The sequence below is a fragment of the Manis pentadactyla genome, chromosome 9 (assembly GCF_030020395.1).
Source record: "Manis pentadactyla isolate mManPen7 chromosome 9, mManPen7.hap1, whole genome shotgun sequence".
In the NCBI taxonomy this organism is placed as follows: domain Eukaryota; kingdom Metazoa; phylum Chordata; class Mammalia; order Pholidota; family Manidae; genus Manis; species Manis pentadactyla.
Window position 1 is genome coordinate 71,958,687 of NC_080027.1, and position 14,219 is coordinate 71,972,905.

The window sequence follows — 14,219 nt, forward strand, 5'->3', positions numbered from 1 at the left end:
GTGTTCCTCCTAAGTTTTTCTGTTTAACATTTGCCCCCACAAAACTTTTCTGGGGAAAAGATGTTTATTGGTATTCTAAGTGGTTTTTTCACAGTGTTGTGCACACACACACACTAAAAAACAAAAACAGAAACAGAAAAAAAAAACTGCTAGTAACATTGTCTTCAACTGTTCAATTTTAAGTAGTTTTTTAAAATTACACTTTTAAATACATTTCATTTTTTGGTATACATATTTTTCTTTTTAAGTAAATTTGCTTGCTAGTATTTGTAACATTAATTACAAGTAGTAGTACTTTTACAAATGTTTTACTGATAGTTTCATTGTAGTTCTAGTTTCCTTAAAATTAATTTTCTAAGTTGATTTTTATTGAATCACTATTTGAGTTAAATGTTCATGATCATTATTATGCTGTCAGATATTTAAAAGGACATTTTCTACTATTGAAAATGTTTTGTGATTGTATTTTCTGTGCATGGAATAACAACAATATTGTTCATTTTAAATTCTAAGTATATTTAGAGCATTCCAGACTTTGTGTACTTATTCATAATAAAAAAGAATTTCAGTTACCAGTTTTTTCCCCCAGAGCTTAGTAAATTTGAGTCTAACTAATAAAGTGGAATTTCTATAACTAATAAAGGAATTTCTATAACTAATAAAGTTATAACCTTTCTTTTCTATGTTGCACTTCTATAATATTTAAGTTACTGTGCACATTAGGCCTCAGCTATTGAGTTAATTTATTAACAAGTTCTAGATACAGTATTAGAGTAATCAACTACAGTTTTGTTGAATGCCACATGGTCCTATCACAGGAGAAAAGAGAATGGTACAGTATATTATAAAAGTAATTTTAATGTGTAGTATGTTATTAAATTTAATATGTAATTATTTCATAATAGCACCTCTCAACTATGGTTTTAAAGTTATTGAAATATACCTGTCTTTGATAAAGCCTAACTTTTATACTAAAGATAATGTGAATAGGTAAATTAATTTTCTTCTTGGTTTTCTTTCATTCCCAGGTGGAGGTTTGGCTGTTGGAACAGTTCTTCTAATTGGTTAGTAAAACATACTTTGCTCTTCCTGATCACAATTTTCTGTTGTGTATAATAACTTCATCAGTTGCCTATTCTGAAATTAAGTATCTGACGTTCAAGAGTTAAGATAAATAGAGGGAAATTGCCTTAAATTCTAATTTAAATTCAAATGTTGACCATATATATGTGGGTTTATATCTGGGCTCTATATTCTCTTCCATTGATCTATTGCTCTGTTCTTGTGCCAGTACCATACTGTTTTGATACCTGTATCACTGTAGTACAGCCTAGTAATATAGTATAATATAGGAATAACCTCAACTTTGTTCTTTCTCAGGTTTACGTTGGCTGTTTGGGGTCTTTTGTGGGTCCATATGAATTTTAGGAGTATTTGCTCTAGTTTATTGAAAAAAGATGCTGGGCTTTTGATAGAGATTACATTGAATCTGTAAATTTCTTTGGACAGGGTAGCCATTTTGACAATATTAATTATTTTTATCCATGAGCATGGGATAGATTTCCATTTATTTGTGTCTTTAATTTCTCTCATGAGTGTCTTAGTTTTCAGAGTACAGGTCTTCACCTCCTTGGTTAGATATTTTATTCTTTTTGAAGAAATTGTAAGTGGAATTATTTTCCTGATTCCTCTTTCTGCTAGTTTGTTATTAGTATATAGGAATGTGACAGATTTCTGTGTATTAATTTCGTGACCTACAACTGTGCTGAATCCAGTTATTAGTTCTAATAGCTTTTTGGTGGAGTCTTTATTGTTTCCTATATATAATATCATGTCATCTGAAATGGTAACAGTTTTATTTCTTCCTTACCAATTAGGATGCCTTTTATGTCTTTATGTTGTCTTATTGCTATGGCTACAACCTCCAGTACTATGTTGAATAAAAGTGGTGAGAGTGAGTATCCTTCTCTTCTTCCAGATCTTAGAGGAAAAGGTTTTAGTTTTTCACCATTGAGTGTGGTGTTAGCTGTGGGTTTTCCATATGTGTCCATTATTATTTTGAGATACATTCCCTCTTACCCTTTTTGTTGAGAGTTTTTATTGTGACTACATGTTGAATTTTGTCAAATGTTTTCTCAGCATCTATTCAGATGATAATTGTGGATTTTATCCTCATTTTGTTAATGTGGTATATCACATTGGTTGATCTGCAGATACGTACATCCTTTCATCCCTGAAACAAGACCCTCCAGATGTATTTTTGAATTCTGTTTTCCATTATTTTGTTGAGGATTTTTGCATCTATGTTTATAATTTTTTTTGTAGTCTCTTTGTCTGGTTTTGGTATTAGAGTGATGCTGGCCTCATAGAATGAGTTTGGAAGTATTCCCTCCTCTTCTACATTTGGGAATACTTTAAGAAGAGTGGGTATTAGCTCTTCTTTAGAGGTTTGGTAGAAATCAGCTGTGAAGTCATCTGGCACTGGAATTTTTTTTCTTGGGAGCTTTTGGATTACCAGTTCAATTTCATTGCTGGTAATTGGTCTGTTCATATTTTCTGTTTCTTTCTGGGTCAGTCTTGGAAGGTTGTATTTTTCTAGTAAGTTGTCCATTTCTTCTAGGTTGGCCAATTTATTGGCATATAATCTTTCATAGCATTTTAAAATTCTTTGTATTTCTGTGGCATCTGTTGTGACTATTCCTTTTTCATTTCTGATTTTGCTTATTTGTGGACTCTCTCTTTTTTCCTTGGTTAAGTCTGGCTAGGATGTCTATTTTCTTTATTTTCTCAAAGAACCAGTTCCTGATTTCATTGATTTTTTTCTGTTGTTTTATTCTTCTATGTTTTATTTATTTCTGCTCTTATCTTTATTATATCCTTCCTTCTACTAACTTTGGGTTTCAATTGTTCTTCTTTTTCTAGTTTCTTTAGTTGTAAGTTTAGACTATTTGGAATTGTTCTTGTGTCTTGAGGTAGGCCTGTATTGCTGTGTACCTCCCTCTTAGAACCACTTTTGTGGTGTCCCAAAATTTTGGAGTTTTGTATTTTTGTTTTCATTTGTCTCCATGTATTGCTTGATTTCTGTTTTGATTTGTTCACTGATCCATTAATTATTTAGAAGCATGTTTCTAGCCTCCATGTGTTTGTAGGGTTTTTTTGTTTTCTTTATTTAATACTAGTTTCATACCATTGTGGTCTGAGAAGTTGCTTGATACAATTTCAATCTTCTTTAATTTGTTGAGGCTCTTTTTTTGTTGTTGTTGTTATCATTAATCTACAGGTACATGAAGAACATTATGTTTACTAGGCTCCTTCACTAAGTCCCCCCAACAAACCCCATTACAGTCACTGTCCATCAGCGTAGTTAAGATGCTGTAGAATCACTACTTGTCTTCTCTGTGTTGTACAGCCCTCCCCATGCCCCGCCACATTATACATGCTAATCATAATGCCCCCTTTCTTTTTTCCCGCCCTTATCCCTCCCTTCCCACCCATCCTCCACAGTCCCTTTCCCTTTGGTAACTGTTAGTCCATTCTTGGGTTCTGTGATTCTGCTGCTGTTTTGTTCCTTCAGTTTTTCTTTGTTCTTATACTCCACATATGAGTGAAATCATTTGGTACTTGTCTTTCTCCACCTGGCTTATTTCACTGAGAATAATACCCTCTAGCTCCAAATGGTAGGATTTGTTTTCTTCTTATGGCTGAATAATATTCCATTGTATATATGTACCACATCTTCTTTATCCATTCATCTACTGATGGACACTTAGGTTGCTTCCATTTCTTGGCTATTGTAAACAGTGCTGCGATAAACATAGGGGTGCATCTGTCTTTTTCAAACTGGGCTGCTGCATTCATAGGGTAAATTCCTAGAAGTGGAAATTCTGGGTCAAATGGTATTTCTATTTTGAGCTATTTGAGGAACCTCCATACTGCTTTCCACAATGGTTGAACTAATTTACATTCCCATATTGAGGCTCTTTTTGTGGCCTCATATGTAATCTACTCTGGAGTACGTTTCATGTACACTGGAGAAAACTGCATCCGGCTGCTTTTGGGTGGAATGTTCTGTAGATATCTGCTAAGTCTATCTGATCTAATGTACTGTTCAGTGCTTCTGTTTCCTTATTTATTTTCTGTCTGGTTGATCTGTCTATTGATGTGAGTGGTGTGTTATAGTCTCCTAAGATGAATGAGTTGTAGTCTCTTTCCCCCTACAATTCTGTTAGTATTTGTTTTACATATTTAGGTGCTCCTGTGTTGGATGTATAGATATTTATAATGGTTATATCCTCTTGTATGACTGTCCCCTTTGTTAATATGTAATGTCCTTTTTTGTCTCTTGTTACTTTCTTTGTTTTGAAGTCTACTTTATCTGATACAAGTACTGCTACTCCTGCTTTTTTTCTCCTTATTATTTTCAGGAAATATCTTTTTCTATATCTTCACTTTTAGTCTCTGTATGTCTTTGAGTATGAAATGAGTCTCTTGTAGGCAACATATGGATGGGTCATGTTTCTTTATCCATTCTCTCATTCTGTGTCTTTTGATTGGTGCATTCAGTCCATTTACATTTAAGGTAATTATTGATAAGTATGTACCTATTGCCATTTTATTAATTGTTTTTTGGTTGTTTTTATAGCTCTTATCTGTTACTTTCTTTCTTTCTTATACTCTTCTCCTGTTATTTGATGCTTTTCTTTAATTTTGTGAATGAATTTCTCCTTTTTAATTTTCTTTTGTATCTAGTAGGTTTTAGGTTTGTGGTTACCATAAGTTGAAGGATAGTTTCCTAACTATACCACAGACTGTGTAAGTTGATGATTGTTCTATTTGAAACACAATAGGAAAGTGCTTTTTTTCTCCTTCTTCATCCTCCACACTTCATGTTTAGATGTTACAGTCTGCACTGAATTTTGTGTATCACTTGACTGATTTTGTGTATAGTCGGTTTTACTACTTTTGTTTTAAATTTGTACTTGGTTGGTAAGTAATTGGTCTGCTACCTTGACTGTGGGTTTATTTTCACTGGTGAAAACTATTTATGCCTAAGATCTTTTCTATCCACAGAGGTCCCTTTAATATATCCTGTAATGCCAGTTTAGTGGTTGTAAATTCCTTCAGCCTTCATTGATCTGGGAAATTTTTAATCTCTGATTCAAATGTGAATGATAATCTTGCTGGGTAGAGGATTCGTTGTTAAAAGTCCTTCTGTTTCAATGCATTAGATATTTCATGCCTCTCCTTTCTGACCTGTAAAGTTTCTGCTGAAAGTCTGCGAATAGCCTGATGGGGTTTCCCTTATAAGTAGTCTTTTTTCTCTCTCTCAGCCCATCAAATATTTGAAGATGGCTATCATTCATCCTCTGGGTCTCATTTTCTTCAAGATAGATATCCTGTATCTCATGTTTTCATGTCCTTCCACATACTGGTCCCTCCTTTCTGAAGATGCTTAAGTTTGTGTAAGTCCCAAAGTAAAATATATTTTTGTCAGTCTGGTCTACTGTAGAATAGAACAAGACAGTCATCTCTCTCAGCCTAGGAAATAGACAATTAATTCAGGCCAAAACTGTATTTTCTTTTTGGGAATTCTGTCACATCAATATCATTTTCCATACCCTTTGTTATGGGGATTCACTAAATAGATTAGTTAAATGCTTACTATACAATCTCAAAATTGTTCACAAAATTGGTAATTTTCAACTTGAAGAGCTTAGTTTTTTTTGCTAATCCCTAAATGTGTGATCTTCCTCCTATTAGTTTTCCTGCCTCATAGGAGTCTTTGAAAAAATAGTTTGATAGCTGTTATAGAGAGTTTACATTTATGTAGGTAATGATAGGGTTTTTCCAAGTCAAAACCCTCACTCATTTAACAGGTAGGTGGATAAAGAACTCTTCCACCAAGCTGAATTGTTTATTCTCATTCTTCATTAATGATAAATCACCCAAAAATTTGTATTATCTACAAGTGAATATCTACTTTCTGCCTTATGTGTCTAATATAATTAATTCATCTCCGGAGTATTATAATATGTGTCCTTAACTTTACAAATAATTATTTTTATTTTTCTAATTAAACAGTTTAGCTTTATTCCTTTCTTTATTACTGAGAAGTTGTTGAACAGCAATCATGTAAATTTTAGAGGAACAAAGGGACACTGCTATACCACTTTTAACACAAATATTTTAATTTGTGCATATTAAGGTCTGTTCTTTGGCCACAACCATACAGACTGCAAACCAGGTTAAAGATTTAGTTTTTTCCTTCAAGAACAATGAGAAGCTACTGAAAGGTTTAAAGTAGAGAAGTAGCATTACAGGCTTTATATTTTGAAAAGGAACTGAGAAGAATTAGAATGGATACAAAGAAATAAGACAAAATTGGAATCATCTTGGCAAGAGTTGTTGGTAGCATGACTAGGGAAGTGACACTGACATGGAGAGAAATGATTGAATTCCAAAAATACTTTACAAATAAATTTAACAAGATTTTAAGGATGGGGAGAGAGGTGGGTTGGTGAAAAAGAGAGAACAGCTATCAAGAACAAATTCTAATTCCTTAAAACCTAAAAGAGAGAAGATGGCGGCATGACTAGAGCAGTGGAAATCTCCTCCGCAAACCATATATGTTTTTGAAAGTACAACAAATACAACTATTCCTAAAAGAGAGACCAGAAGACACAGGACAATAGCCAGAGTACATCTACACCTGCGAGAACCCAGCACCTCGCGAAGGGGGTAAGATACAAGCTGTGGCCAAGTGGGACCCAAGCGCCCCTCACCCCAGCTCCCGGCGGGGGGAGAGGAGTCAGAGTGGGGAGGGAGAGGGAGCCCAGGACTGCTTAATACCCAGCCCTAGCCATCTGCACCAAGAGCGCAGACACACAATGCGTGGTGTGCTGGATACTAGGGAAATAGGACAGTAAGACGTCTGAGTGGGTCCCCAGAGCCGGTGCCCCTGGGACAAAAGAAAAGTGAGCGCACTTTGAAAATCTTAAAGGGACAGGGGCCTCACACCTGGATGGAAGCGCCCCGGTTCAATCAGCCCAGTAACTGCGAATCCCTGGAAACTCCAGGCGCCCCAACCCCTGGGCGGCAGCACAGCTAGGAAGCCCGTCATGGTGATAAACAGCTTCCCGGCTGTTCGCCCTCCAGCGCGACTCCGCCATAGCAGCACCAGCCACATGCACAGCAACTGGGCAGAGCTTCTTCCACAGTGGCCAGGTGAGAATCAGACACCCTGTCTGCGCGCAACTGCCCAGCACAAAGCCGCTAAAGGTCGCTCTTCTCCCAGGAGAGGAAGGCCACAACTAGCAAGAAGGGACATTCTCCCAGCCGACACACGCACCAGCTCCCCACAACTACCTCTATCGCCATGAAAAGGCAGAAGAATTTGATCCAGACCAAAATGACAGAGTCAACCCCTAAAAAGGATATAGACCTAACCAGTCTTCCTGAAAAAGAATTCAAAATAAAGGTCATAATCATGCTGATGGATCTTCACAGAAATACGCAAGAGCTAAGGGATAAAGTCCGGAAGGAGATTACAGAAATAAACAATCTCTGGAAGGACTTAAGAGCAGACTGGATGAGGTGCAAGAAGGCGTTAATGGAATAGAAATCAGACAACAGGAACAAAGAGAAGCTGACGCAGAGAGAGATAAAAGGATCTAGAAATGAAATAATATGAAGAGAATGGTGTGACCAATCCAAAAGGAACAATATCCGCATTATAGGGGTAAGGGTAACAGAAGACGAAGAGAGAGAAAAAAAGGGATAGAAAGTATATTTGAAGAAATAATTGCTGAAAACTGCTCCAAACTGGGGGAGGAAATAATCGATCAGACCACGGAATTACACAGAACTCCCAACAGAAGGGACCCAAGGAGGACAACACCAAGACACATAATAATTAAAATGGCAAAGATCAAGGACAAGGACAGAGTTTTAAAGGCAGGTAGAGAGAGGAAAAAGGTCACCTACAAAGGAAAACCCATTAGGCTATCATAAGACATCTCAACAGAAACCTTACAGGCCACAAGAGAATGGCATAATATATTTAATGCAATGAAACAGAAGGGCCTTGAAACAAGAATACTGTATCCAGTGCGATTATCATTTAAATACAAAGGAGGGATTAAACAATTCCCAGACAAGCAAAAGTTGAGGGAATTTGCCTCCCACAAACCACCTCTACAGGGTAGTTTAGAGGGACTGCTCTAGATGGGAGCACTCCTAAGACTAAGTAGATGTCGCCAGAGAAAATAAAATCACAGCAAAGAAAGGAGACCAACCAAATACTAATAAAAGGCAAAAAAATAAAATCAACTACTGATAAAAGCAGACAAAGGAAACACAAAAGAGCACAGAATAAAACACCCAACATATAAAGAATGGAGGAGGAGGAATAAGAAGGGAGAGAAATAAAGAATCACCAGACAGTGTTTATAATAGCTCAATAAGTGAGTTAAGTTAGACAGTAAGATACTAAAGAAGCAAACCTTGAACCTTTGGTAACCATGAATCTAAAGCCTGCAATGGCAGTAAGTACATGCCATTCAATAATCACCCTAAATGTAAATGGACTGAATGCACCAATCAAAAGACACAGAGTAATAGAATGGATAAATAAGCAGGACCCATCTATATGCTGCTTACAAGAGACTCACGTCAAACCCAAACACATGCACAGACTTCATATCAAGGGATGGAAAAAGATATTTCATGCAAACAACAGGGAGAAGAAAGCAGGTGTTGCGGTACTAGTATCAGACAAAATAGACTTCAAAACAATTCAAGTAACGAGATAAAGAAGGACGTTACATAATGATAAAGGGCTCAGTCCAACAAGAGGATGTAACCATTATAAATATATATGCATCCAATACAGGAGGACCAGCATATGTGAAACAAATACTAACAGAATTAAAGGAGGAAATAGAATGCAATACATTCATTTTAGGAGACTTCAACACACCACTCACTCCAAAGGACAGATCCACCAGAGAGAAAATAAGTAAGGACACAGAGGCACTGAACAACACACTAGAACAGATGGACCTAATAGACATCTATAGAACTCTACATCCAAAAGCAACAGGATACACATTCTTCTCAAGTATACATGGAAAATTCTCCAGAATAGACCACATGCTAGGCCCCAAAAAGAGCCTCAGTAAATTCAAAAAGATTGAAATCCTACCAACCAACTTTTCAGACTTCAAAGGTATAAAACTAGAAATAAATTGCACAAAAAAGCAAAAGGCTCACAAACACATGGAGGCTTAACAACATGCTCCTAAATAATCAATGGATCAATGACCAAATTAAAATGGAGATCCAGCAATATATGGAAACAAATGACAACAACAACACAAAGCCCCAACTTCTGTGGGATGCAGCGAAAGCAGTCTTAAGAGGAAAGCTTATAGCAATACAGGCATATTTAAAGAAGAAAGAACAATCCCAAATGAATACTCTAATGTCACAATTATCGAAATTGGAAAAAGAAGAACAAATGAGGCCAAAAGTCAGCAGAAGGAGGGACATAATAAAGATCAGAGAAGAAATAAATAAAATTGAGAAGAATAAAACAATAGAAAAAATTCAGTGAAACCAAGAGCTGGTTCTTTGAGAAAAAAAACAAAACAGATAAGCCTCTAACCAGACTTATTAAGAGAAAAAGAGAATCAACACACATCAACAGCATAGAAACAAGAAAGGAAAAATCATGACGGACCCCACAGAAATACAAAGAATTATTAGTGAATACTACGAAAACCTGTATGCTAACAATCTGGAAAACCTAGAAGAAATGGACAACTTCCTAGAAAAATACAACCTTCCAAGACTGACCCAGAAAGAAACAGAAAATCTAAACAGACCAATTACCAGCAATGAAATTGAAGTGGTAATCAAAAAACTACCCAAGAACAAAACCACCTGGCCGGATGGATTTACCATGGAATTTTTTTCAGACATTCAGGAAGACATAATACTCATTCTCCTTAAAGTTTTCCAAAAAATAGAAGAGGAGGGAATACTCCCAAACTCATTCTATGAAGCCAACATCACCCTAATACCAAAACCAGGCAAAGACCCCACCAAAAAAGAAAATTATAGACCAATATCCCTGATGAACATAGATCCAAAAATACTCAACAAAATGTTAGCAAACCGAATTCAAAAATATATCAAAAGGATCATATACCATGACCAAGTGGGATTCATCCCGGGGATGCAAGGATGATACAACATTCAAAAATCCATTAGCATCATCCACCACATAAACAAAAAGAAGGACAAAAACCACATGATCATCTCCATAGATGCTGAAAAAGCATTCAACAAAATTCAACATCCATTCATGATAAAAACTCTCAACAAATTGGGTATAGAGGGCAAGTACCTCAACATAATACAGGCCATATATGAGAAACACACAGCCAACATCACACTGAACAGCAAGAAGCTGAAAGCTTTTCCTCTGATCGGGAACAAGACAGGGATGCCCACTCTCCCCACTGTTACTTAATATAGTACTAGATGTCCTAGCATGGCAATTAGACAAAACAAAGAAATACAAGATATCCAGATTGGTAAAGAAGAAGTTAAACAGTCACTATTTGCAGATGACATGATATTGTACATAAAAAACCCTAAGGACTCCACTCCAAAACTACTAGAACTGATATCAGAATTCAGCAAAGTTGCAGGATACAAAATTAACACACAGAAATCTGTGGCTTTCCTATACACTGACAATGAAACAATAGAAAGAGAAATCAGGAAAACAATTCCATTCACAGTTGCTTCAAAAAGAATAAAATACCTAGGAATAAACCTAACCAAGGAGGTGAAAGACCTATAACCTGAAAACTATAAGACACTCTTAAGAGAAATTAAAGAGGACACTAACAAATGGAAACTCATCCCATGCTCTTGGCTAAGAAGAATTATGGCCATCCTGCCCAAAGCAATATACAGATTTGATGCAATCCCTATCAAATTACCAACAACATTCTTCAACAAACTGGAACAAATAGTTCAAAAATTCATATGGAAACACCAAAGACCCCAAATAATCAAAGCAATCCTGAGAAGGAAGAATAAAGTGGGGGGGATCTCACTCCCCAACTTTAAGCTCTACTACAAAGCCACAGTAATCAAGACAATTTGATACTGGTACAAGAATAGACCCACATACCAGTGGAACAGAACAGAGACTCCAAACATTAACCCAAACATATGTAGTCAATTAATATACAATAAAGGAGCCATGGTCATACAATGGGGAAATGACAGTCTCTTCAACAGATGGTGCTGGCAAAACTGGACAGCTACATGTAAGAGAATGAAACTGGATCACTGTCTAACCCCATACACAAAAGTAAATTCGAAATGAATCAAAGACCTGAATGTAAGTCATGAAACCATAAAACTCTTAGAAAAAAACATAGGCAAAAATCTCTTGGACATAAACATGAGCGACTTCTTCATGAACAGATCTCCCCGGGCAAGGGAAACAAAAGAAAAAATGAACAAGTGGGACTACATCAAGCTGAAAAGCTTCTGTACAGCAAAGGACATCATCAATAGAACATAATGGCATCCTACATTATGGGAGAATATATTCATAAATGACAGATCCGATGAAGGGCTGACATCCAAAATATATAAAGAGCTCATGCACCTCAACAAACAAAAAGCAAATAATCCAATTAAAAAATGGGCAGAGGAGCTAAACAGATAGTTCTCCAAAGAAGAAATTCAGATGGCCAACAGACACATGAAAAGATGCTCCACATGGCTAGTTATCAGAGAAATGCAAATTAAAACTACAATGAGATATCACCTCACACTAGTAAGGATGGCTACCATACAAAAGACAAAACAAAAACAAATGTTGGCAAGGTTGTGGAGAAAGGGGAACCCTCCTACACTGCTGGTGAGAATGTAAATTAGTTCACCATTGTGGAAAGCAGTATGGAGGTTCCTCAAATAGCTCAAAATAGAAATACCATTTGACCCAGGATTTCCACTTCTAGGAATTTACCCTATGAATGCAGCAGCCCAGTTTGAAAAAGACAGATGCACCCCTATGTTTATCACAGCACTGTTTACAATAGCCAAGAAATGGAAGCAACCTAAGTGTCCATCAGTAGATGAATGGATAAAGAAGATGTGGTACATATATACAATGGAATATTATTCAGCCATAAGAAGAAAACAAATCCTACCATTTGCAACAACATGGATGGAGCTAGAGGGTATTATGCTCAGTGAAATAAGCCAGGTGGAGAAAGACAAATACCAAATGATTTCACTCTTATGTGGTTTATAAGAACAAAGAAAAACTGAAAGAACAGGACAGCAGCAGAATCACAGAACCCAAGAATGGACTAACAGTTACCAAAGGGAAAGGGACTGTGGAGGATGGGTGGGACGGGAGGGATAAGGGCAGGGAAAAATTAAGGGGGTATTACGATTAGCATATATAATATGGGGGGGCATGGGGAAGGCTGTGCAACACAGAGAAGACATGTAGTGATTCTACAACATCTTACTATGCTGATGGACAGTGACTTAATGGGGTTTGTTGGGGGGACATGGTGAAGGGGGACCATAGTAAACATAATGTTCTTCGTGTAATTGTAGATTAATGATAACAAAATTAAAAATTAATAAAATGAAAAATAATAATAACTTCAGAAAAATAATAACTTAAAGAGAACCATATTTGGTGGAAGAAAATAATGGGTTACTGAATTCCATCTTGTACCTGTGTGATTTTAGGCCCTTTTGTACTTCTGTATTTAATAGTTACAACTGTGAAAGTCCATGATAAGGGGCTAAGTAAATTGTTGTACATAAATTTACTGAAATAGTATGCACCCTTAAACATGATAGTTACAAGACTGAAGCTTGTTCAAGTAAGTATAAAAAGCAGGATACAAAATTCAGTAATAATTATAACCATGTAAAGAAACATCCACAAAAAAAGTACAGAAAGGAAATATAATTAACCTTAACAATAATTCTGTGAAAGTAATAAGTGGTGGGTTAATTTTTAAATTTAAAATTTTCCATGTTATAAAAATACCACTTTTAGAAATTCAAAATGTTAGGATCAGATTTTTTTCTTAGATCATTGATTTATAATGACCTTGGTTTATGTGGTTGCTTCTGTAAGCTGATCTAATAATAATTCTTTAAGATAAAACCAGTTCTTTTTTTTTTTTTTTTTTTTTTTTTTAATAATTATTTTTTATTGAAGGGTAGTTGACACACAGTATTACATTACATGAGTTTCAAGTGTACAACACAGTGGTAGAACATTTATATACATAATTCTAGGTTCCAGCTATCACCCTACCAAGCTGTTACAATATCTTGACTATATTCCTTATGCTATACATTACATCCTGGTTACTAATTTATTTTACCATTGGAAGTCTGTCCTTTTTTTTTTTTTTGTGAGGGCATCTCTCATATTTATTGATCAAATGGTTGTTAACGACAATAAAATTCTGTATAGGGGAGTCAATGCTCAATGCACAATCATTATTCCACCCCAAGCCTAATTTTTGTCAGTCTCCAATCTTCTGAGGCATAACAAACAAGTTTTTACATGTAGAACAAATTCTTACATAATGAATAAGTTACATAGTGAACAGTACAAGGGCAGTCATCACAGAAACTTTCGGTTTTGCTCATGCATTATGAACTATAAACAGTCAGTTCAAATATGAATACTCATTTGGTTTTTATACTTGATTTATATGTGGATACCACATTTCTCTCTTTATTATTATTATTTTTAATAAAATGCTGAAGTGGTAGGTAGATACAAGATAAAGGTAGAAAACATAGTTTAGTGTTGTAAGAGAGCACATGTAGATGATCAGGTGTGTGCCTGTAGACTATGTGTTAATCCAAGCTAGACCAGGGCAATAAAACATCCACGTATGCAGAAGATTTCTCTCAGAACGGGGGGGTGAGGTTCTAAGCCTCACCTCTGTTGATCCCCAATTTCTCACCTGATGGCCCCCCTGCGACTGTGCCTGTCTTAGGTTGTTCCTCCCTTGAGGAATCTTACCCGTCTCTGGCTAACCAGTCATCTTCCGGGGCCATACAGGGAAATGTGAAGTTGGTAAGTGAGAGAGAAGCCTTATTGTTTGAAAAGGTTAGCTTTTTACTTCTTTGCATATTTATGCCCT

General features: G+C 36.0%; 1 protein-coding gene across 7 annotated transcripts in view; it reads left to right on the top strand.

The window, feature by feature from the left end:
* Positions 1-14,219, top strand: part of ELP4 (elongator acetyltransferase complex subunit 4) — a 248,100-nt gene that overhangs the window by 6,420 nt on the left and 227,461 nt on the right. For all 7 annotated transcript variants that reach the window (XM_057507527.1, XM_057507529.1, XM_036891834.2 and 4 more), the window contains exon 2: positions 1,029-1,064. In XM_057507527.1, coding sequence (XP_057363510.1) covers positions 1,029-1,064 — 36 coding nt within the window. The remainder of the gene's footprint in view (positions 1-1,028; positions 1,065-14,219) is intronic.